The sequence below is a fragment of the Mesitornis unicolor genome, unplaced genomic scaffold (assembly GCF_000695765.1).
Source record: "Mesitornis unicolor isolate BGI_N332 unplaced genomic scaffold, ASM69576v1 scaffold2392, whole genome shotgun sequence".
In the NCBI taxonomy this organism is placed as follows: domain Eukaryota; kingdom Metazoa; phylum Chordata; class Aves; order Mesitornithiformes; family Mesitornithidae; genus Mesitornis; species Mesitornis unicolor.
In genome coordinates this window covers 1-9,217 of record NW_010171016.1, presented here as the reverse complement: position 1 = coordinate 9,217, position 9,217 = coordinate 1, and the positions used below count along the sequence as shown (strand labels likewise).

Sequence of the window (9,217 nt, the reverse complement as noted above, 5' to 3'; positions counted from 1 at the left end):
ACACCAGGTAACACTCAGCAATGCCACTCAAACTGCCAGCGTCTCACCCCAAATTTTCCCTAAAAGCAGGGGGGAAAGGGTGCTTTGCCGTAATGAAGAAAAAGGGGATTTTGCTTTTCCAAAAATACTCAGGCTTAGGGGTTTTCAGCACTTTTCCACAACAGAACACTTTATGACTCCTCTTTCTGGTTTTGTGCATGAAAAGGGTTGGGTTTTGTTTGTTTCAGGTTTTTTTGGTTAAGGTTTCTTTGCTTTCCAGCTACACCAATCCAGGTGGATTGGACTTTCCCAGGAGTCCCAAATTGTTGGGTATTTTCAGGGAGAGCACCAAGAAATCTATCAATAACTGAAGTTCCTGCTTAAGCCTTTTACAGCAGAACTTTTGCAGATACCTCAGCTCTTGGAGCTCTTTTACATTAAAATTTAAAACATCAAGAGAAATCTATAAAATACACAACTGTACAAAAACTTCGAAGCAAAAGAAAAAAGTCAAGCAATTCTGGAAAAAAGTGACTCTAGTGTCTACTTTGTTCCATTTATACAAACTAAAAACTGAGATCCTTAAATATTTAGCGCATGAAAACAGAAGTGAACAAACATGAACATGAATGAACAAAGACAGCTTTGACAACTCATCTTTTAATAGAAAGTACTTAAATTATATTTTTAAAACCATGCTAACAGCACAGCTCAGCTGCAATGTGCAATCTGACAAGTATCTCGTGGCACTTCTCATGCTTTTTTTGTTTTTTGTTTGTTCGGGGTTTTTTGGTGGGTGTTTTTTTTTTGTGGTGTAAGATACCCAAGGAAAAAAGCTCCTTCCACTACGGAAAAACAGCAGACAGGAAACCAGTTAAACTCATCAGCCGAGAATTTTCAAATTACCTACATGCTGCACACTAGACAAACAGTCAACCATCTACCCCCCCACCCCACCCAGATCTCTCAAAAATGATGTCTCAGTGCTTTGGGTTAAATGATGACCAACTGAACTGATTCTGTCTTCTTGGCAGCACTAAATCCAGCGACAGATCTCTCTGTTCTTTTTCAGAATCCACCAGCTGATAGCCAAGCATGTTTATAGCACCTTTGCAAACTTCTTGTACTTTCTTAATTTTCTGGAAGGAAAGAACATTTCTCCAGGCCTGTGAAACACTAACTGCATCTCGAGATGTGATTTTGAAGGCTTCTTTTCTTTTCCCTGATCCCTGTCCATGTGTGATATTATAGATCCAGCTCTTGAGTGTGGGGGTCAAACTAAGATCTGCAAATTTATACATTTCTGAGATTTCAGATAAAGGATCTCTTACTAGATCTTCAAAACGGATCATTAAATAACGATCTTTAAGGAAATTAGGTGGTTTTAGAGTAGCCGTTTCATAAATTTGAACATGACTTCTACAGATCTCTTGCATTACTTTGTATTTGCTGTCTTCCACTTTAGTGCCATTGGTACTCAACACGATTCCGTTGTCACGGGCCAATGCTTTCACGGACTGTTCCCGTGACTTGACGACTGCCCTGGGGTCACGGACCAAGTGAATGATTTTGAGATTCAGCGATGGATCAGTGAGAAGGGGGTAGAGGACCTTCAAGTCAAAGAAACGAACCTCCTTGATGACAACATGGCTGTAGGTTTTACAGGCTTCCTCCACCTTGCTGAATGGGTACCGTCCACACAGAGTCTTGCACGCCATTTCGCTGGTTATGTCAGTACGTTGAAAGGAGTCACAAGCAGGAGCTGAACACAGAGCCCGACTCACTGCCCACTGGAAAAGATCGGATAAGTTTCTTTTCCAAGGCATGTAAGCATCAAACACAGACATGTCACACAGAAAGACCGACCTGACTAGGTCCCGCACTGCCATGTGCAAGACCTTGGCACTGTTCTGGTACATCGTAACCCACACGTGCCACGCGGGCTCCATCAGGTAGAAGACACTGGGGTGCTGGCTGAAAAGTTGACCGACGAAAGATGATCCCGACCGCCAGGAGGAGAGAATGAGAACATGCACTTGAGATGGCTTCTCCTCAGACTGAGGTATGAAGCTACTGTACCGGGCATACATGAAGAGTAAGAATCCAGTCTGAACCGTAACAAGAAGTATAACGATTGTGTTAGGAATCCGAATCCTTGCCATTCTCACTGAGGAAAAGCAATTTTAAAAAGCTGAAAAAGAGAAGGAAAACGCTGGTGAACCACTGCTCCTGTGGCACAATAATGATAAAACTTACATGATACAAACTCTTGCATTAGTAAAACCTTTCTTCAAATATGCATGTATGTATTTGGCACTATTGCTTCCTTAATCAGTGGCACTGGGAGATGATGATCTGCAGGTGACAGGTGTCAGAAACTGAAAGTAATGCATGACAGCAAGACCACAGCAGAAGTAAGTTTTGAACAAACGTTTGATGTTGAAGGAAACCTTGGGTTGATGCAGCTCAGCTGCTGCAGACAAAAATAAATAAACTCTACAAAACATACAAAGACCTCAACTTGAATTCTAGTAAACACAGCCAAGGGAAAAAAACCTTTCTGAATTGCTCCATTGTATTTCCATTTCAGTTTAACATTATAAGGGCTTATGGCCCTTAAAAGGAGTAGATGAGAACATCAGTAACTGTGGCAACTAAATGAGAAATCATCTTCTTATCTACTTGGAGTGTTGTACCCAGTGGCGATGGTAGGGTGCTACACCAACTGATGCTTGTGTACAACGCTGTCTTTTCCAAATTGCAGGACATGGGTGAGAATTCACAACCTGAAGCTGCATCTGGCCACAGATGTTAAAATGAAAAAGCAGTTGATGTGTGTCTTTGGGCTGGAGCATATATACAACGTGACTGAATACCCTGAATTTGCATTTAAGGAATCATCTGTTTGTGGGTTAGAATTAGTCTGCGTGTAACTCTTTGAAAATTTCAGGTATGTCAAACCCAAGCGGACTTCTGTTTTACTCTGAAGTCAAGTTCAAGCCACATGCACTCCTTGTAACTTTTTACTAGAGGTTTTTGGCACCTACCTTTTTGTGCTCTCACTTTTGCAGAGCACACGTGGAAACAGTCAGTAATATGTCAGCAGGCTTGGTATTAGGAAAATATGAATCCTCGTGTATGAAGATCATCTTGAGAGTTTTATGTATAAGCATTTGCTACAGTGAAAGGTACGTATATGAATACACTCTGGACTCTTCAAAGTAAATCATGCAGACTAGCGAATATACATACCCATTTGACATATTAAATGCATTATGTTCTTCGTGCTAACGTAATAAAACATTTAAAAAAGACTATTAGTTAGACAAAAGCTGAAATAAATGGCCAAATGACAAAGATAGTAGAAATGCACAGTCTGGCTCCTTTCACTGGTAAATGTCTCATTACAATATAAAGAAATGTGTTCTACCTTAAATGAATGCAGTTTTGCTAATAAACTTTTGTTTGTAAGTCGATAAAAACAGCAGAAATATAAGCAGAGTAGGAAAAGGGAGGCGTAAAAGCATCTACAGTATCTTGTAAGGAGACTAAGGCAAATGAGTAAGGTACTAACTTGCTTGCAGAAGTTTTTCTCCCAAGGTACCATCTGTCACTCGTAAGATACAGAATCATACAATCATTTAGGTTGGAAAGACCTTTAAAATCATTGACTCCAACAGTAAGCCTAACACTGCCAAGATTCACCCCTAAACCATGCCACATTCACACGTCCTTTAAACCCCTCCAGGGATGGTGACTCCACCACTTCTCTGGGCAGTCCCTGCCAGGGCTGGACAACTCTTTCAGTGAGTAAATTTTTCCCTATACATGCTCTAAACCTCCCCTGGTGGAACTTGAGGCCATTTCCTCCTGTCCTATCGCTTGTTATTTGGGAAAAGAGACCAATCCTCATCTTGCTACAACCTCCTTTCAGGGAGTTGTAAAGCCATAAGGTCTCCCCTCAGCCTCCTCTTCTCCAGACTAAACAACCCCAGTTCCCTCAAGCCGCTCCTTACAAAACTTTTTCTCCAGATCCTTCACCAGCTTCACTGCTCTGCTTTGGACACTAAGCTCTGTATACTCTTTACATCCGCTTTAGTTTATACCCATTTGGACACTAAGCTCTGTATACTCTTTACATCTGCTCTAGTTTATACCCACTCAGATAAAAATGCCTTTTTACTGTTTTATTATGTTTCCAACTTCACCATACAATCTGTAGCTTAGTAACAGCATTTATCTCTCTCTAAAACTATGGTTATCCCCGAATTCATAGTGGTTGTGCTGCGCATTGAGGCAAGGCCCTTTTCTCCAGTAGTTCTACATTCTCATCACCTCTGCACAAGTATCTGTGACATATGGCTACAACAGCACCTCCTAGGATGAAACCCATGGTCCCCTAAGCCTCTCTTGCATAGTCCCAACGCTTGTCAGACGCTCTGTCAACCTGTTTCAGTCTGCTAGCCTGGAAGAAGCCACCCTTTTTTAAATTTTTCTGCACCTAGCTCTCCAGCGTTGAAACAACTCAGCACAGCACAGACCAGCATTGGAGCTGGAAGCAGGTAGGGAACAGAGAGGCACAAAAGGTTAGGGTTAGGGGGCACCCTAGACCATGGCTGCCAACAGAACACAGCTTGAGCCACGCACACAGGTCTTCAAATTAATCAGCATTATACTTTTTGACCACCTACTGCATAATCATGTCACAAAATCATTTACATGGACTTTTCAGGTGGAATCATGACAGACCTCCCCTACGATCAGTCTCTCAAGTCTACTGGATCACTGCTCACATTGCAGAAGCATGTAGCTAACTGTTCTTCGTATCTCACTGGCGAAGGGTAGGGGAGAGAGGAATATAACACGTAGCTGTCAAGGAAAAAGCCAGATTTTTTAATTCACATTTGCCTTGACTGCCTCTTGGATCTCTCCTCATATCGATTCCCACCCAAGTACTGTTGCAGACTATACTGTGCCAATGAAAAACCAGCTAACGTGAGTATTAGTGCATAATTTGCATGTGAACTAGTCTGCCCACCATAGGCACTACAAATAATATATAAAATGACTGTAGCTAAAGTATTTCCCTACTCTTCAGTACGATATCAACTGCAAGAAAAAGTGCGGTATCAAAGTAAAGCACTAAGTAGATACCCATTTTCAGTACTAAAGCTTCATCTTCTACCCTTCTGTGAAAGCTGGGATGCTTCTAAGGAATATACATGCACAAAGACACCACAAATAAAAGAATAATTGCACAACAAAACGCAGCATCTGTAAGCATATTCTCTCGGGCAGTTTCCAGTGCATGAGGCCAAATACACATCCAGTTCACTGGATTTTCACTGTAAGCAGTGCCTTTTATTTCTGCACTCCTCACACTGGACATGTGTAATTCTACGTGCACAAAAATGTTCTAGTATTTGCAATCGCAATCTGCAGTGCTTTCAGTCTGGGTTAACTTACATCCCTTTAATGTGCAACTTTAAACCCACCAAGATCTTTCATGATTTTTTACAAATGTTAGCTGAGGCAGAAGGCAGCTCTTGAATACCCTGAAGAACCACTTTCTCATAAAGTTGCTGAATATATAGATATTTTATTATTTTTTTTAATAAATCTACTGCCTTAATTGTGAGGGGCAGGACCTTGTGGTACAGGCCGCTCCTCCTGATCCTGTTTTTTTCCCTGCAGGACTCACCAGAGGGTGCTGTTAGGCAAGCTCATTCAGCACAGAAAGGCAATATGCCAAAACTCCATTAATTACTAGGTGAAACAGTGGTCTGCAACTGGCTTCGCATCACCCCTCCTTCTCCGTCTACAGCTCAGCGGCACCACCTGCCTATGCCAGGCTCCCATCAGGAAAGCTAAAAAGGGGCTTGTTCCCCCCTCCTTTCTTCCTCCTTTGCTTCAGAGCAGCGCTTTCTTGTGGGTGCACCTGCCTGACCAGAGCAGGCCTGACTGAACACACAGGGGGAAAGGGAGGAGCACTGGAGGGGCCAGAAGTCCCAGCGCTGCTGCCCTCTCGGTGACAAAACCCTCTAGCGAGCACCTGCCCATCGAGTCACCAAATCAGACTTCCCAGAGGTGGCGAGGGAGCTACAAGAGGCAGCAGGGACCGCGAGGGACACCAAGGTGCAGCACACAGCAGCACTGCAGCACCTTCCACATCTCAGCTGAGACGCCTGAGGTACCACAGTACTTGGTGGTATTGCAATACATGTTTTGTACATAAAGGCTACTGCAAAACATGAACTATTTTAATAAGACTTACAATGCTATTGCTTTTCTGTGATAGTAGCGTTACTTCTTTTGTGACACAATTTCTTCAGGGACAGCTCTGGCAAAGAGCAGAAAAATCAAGTCTAGTTCTAACAAATTCTTGAGGCAGAACCATCTCTTCACAAGCCAACACAAATGTTCAAAATGTGATCTGAAACGCATCTGCACATGTGGCTGACAGTCCTGACAGTCACTGGGCTTGTCCACTAACTGTTACTAATGGTAGCAAGATCCTGGACTAGACAAACCCTGGGTCTGCCCCAGAATAACTATTCTCCTATATTGTGCAAATGAAATTAATTATACAAACTGGCCAACAGTGCAATTATTTTCTTCATCACTTAAACTGCCTGTGACAGAATGCTGAGCTGCAGGGCCACTACCATCTGCCATTGCTTGCCAAGAGACCAGATACATTACAGAAAGCTATCCAGTTTTACCAGGCAGGGTAAAAATACAGTCAGCAGGTAATACAGGTAGTACTGATCTCAGAAAGCCTGCTTTCTAAACAGAGTACTTTTCAGATCCAAAACTGGAGAAAAGAATGGAGCAGGAAAGAAACACACTGCGCAGTGGATGGTCATTTAGCTCTTGCTTTCAGGGACTTGTATTTGTTACTTAAGACAAGTCTTGTTGGAATCAAGGCATCAGATCTTTGCTGGTCAGCACTGAAGGGAGCACAATTGCTCAGTGAACTTGCTCAGTGAGCAGAATTCAACCTGAAGAGACCTAGTAAATTAACAAAAACTGACTTCAACTAAAAAACCACATCCCTATTACACTGCTCATTTTTTCCTGGCATGCTAAAAAGACTGAGAGTGAGTGTCTCAAGATAAAGCTGTAAAGAAACATGGGCTCTCTCCAAGCCTGGGACAAGAGGGTGGGATGAAATACTCCCTCAAAACAAACAGGCCTGGGTCTGCTGCGGGAAGACTGAAAAATCTGTCTGGAATAAAGCAAAACAACTGAGAAAAGAATTACAGGTACCTGCTTGCCTAAAACAACTTCTGAGCATCTTAATCTTAGCTGTCTTTATCAAAGTCTTCCCTGGCCATTTTGTGTCTGAGACATTTTCTAGCATGCTTTCATTTAAAACTCTATATGCAGCACTTTTAAAGCTGAAGTCTTCATAGATTACACAGAAATTACTTCAACTTCCATAAAATGCAAAAACACATTCAGTTTCATTCCCAGATAGATCTCTTCCACTGAAAATGAGTATCTAATGCCATATTACGTGCAAAACTTTTTGCTAGCCAAAAATTTTGTCCTGAATGCTTATCATACACTAAAGGCTGACTTTCAGAGCAATCATATAAGCTGAATAGAAGTATCATTTATGTACTTAAAGTTCACCAAAACACCTCAGCACTGACTGTGAAAAGAATGACAGTAAATGTCATCATGCATTTTACAGAATTAATAGGAAAATGTTTGTGCATGGTGTGATAAAACAGAGAAAAGATGACCCAAAGGTCTACTATACCTTACGGGTAAGTTTACTCATTACATACTTCACCTATAAGACATTGCACCAGAATGGCTTCTGTGTGCTGATATTAATTAGAAAGATAGTTTGCAGCTCAAAAGAAGTGAAACACAGAAACACAACAAAGCTAGTCCAAGAAAAATACACAACATTACTAGCAATTCGTGCTATGAATTACCTAGTGGACAAAACGTCGCTCTCCAGTGTTCCTCCACAGCTAGAAATGACACATCTTCACATAGCAACAACTTACTGTACTGCCAACAATATGCAGATTGGTGTCTGAATGAGGAAATAAAAAGTTCATTTGGAGGGTGCCTCCAAACTGGTACTTCAGCAAGTTAAAATCTGTCTTTCCGACAGCTGATCATTCTGAAATAGTTGAAACAATTCATAAGCCTGCTTAATTTTTTTTAAGACAACAGTAAAAGTGCAACAGAAATAATACAAGTACAGTAAACGTACTGTAATCAGACATTTTTAATTGTGACATTATATCAGCACTTCAGCTGTTAATTTAGCTTTTGAAAATGTACTTCCTTTTACAATCTGGTGGAAAATGAGACTGGAAGAGTCACTTCCAGGTAATCATCAGGCTTCAATACCTTATACAATGAAACATACCATAGATTTCGTGATAGAACCATTAAAAAATATTTTTTTAAAGTTTCCACGCTTTTTTTTCTCCCCTTTATATTGTTTGGAGTTAGATAAAGTGTCCAGCCTGAACAAATGGCAGTGTCGATGCACAGACCCGCACCACCTATTTCTCCATGCAATGCAGCTGAAGATCTGCATTAGCTACTGGAATTACCAGTGCTCAAGAGATGAGGTCTGCTCAGTTGTAGTTTTTGTTGGGAATTTTTACTGGTTTTAAGGGTGGCAAAACCGGGGTGACAGAGACTTGCAGGAACTGAATGCTATTCACTTTTTGGAGACTTTGCCTGCGCTGGTGCCATAGTGTCCTCAAATTCAAACAGACTGAGGGGTCCCGTGTGTGCCCCACTGAAGCAACCGCTGTAACCTTTAAGAAATAACGACAATCTCCTTGGTCCAATATGTCATTTTCACCTAGAAACACACGCTGGACACGGTAGAAAAATGGGAAGGCATTTCCCGGAATGACGAGAAATGCACTCTAAAGCACCTGATTTCACCATCTAACTTCAGCAAAGAAAACCACCTTGACCTGAATCAGCCATGTTCTTGGGGGGGAGAAAAAACCGCTGATTTTCAGCAGCTTCACCTCTGTCAACAACTGCCTGCACCTCAAACAACGCCCGGCTGGGCACTGTGGGACGTCGGCTCCGCCGTGCCGGGCATTACCGCTACCTCACTAGCACAAGAAGAGGCTTAAAAACATCGCCGTGAGATACCGAAAAAAAAGAAAAAGAAAAAAAAGGTCTGTCGTAGCTCGGCTCGCTGATCGGGACGATGAGCTCTGTAGGGCACCCGCCTCCCCCCCGC

General features: G+C 42.1%; 1 protein-coding gene across 1 annotated transcript; it reads right to left on the bottom strand.

The window, feature by feature from the left end:
* Nucleotides 1-940: 940 nt before the first annotated feature.
* LOC104534032 (carbohydrate sulfotransferase 5-like) lies at nucleotides 941-2,167 on the bottom strand. The gene has a single exon (XM_010179865.1). It carries the CDS (start codon nucleotides 2,139-2,141, stop codon nucleotides 960-962), a length of 1,182 nt encoding a protein of 393 aa, XP_010178167.1. The 5' UTR covers nucleotides 2,142-2,167; the 3' UTR covers nucleotides 941-959.
* Nucleotides 2,168-9,217: the final 7,050 nt, after the last annotated feature.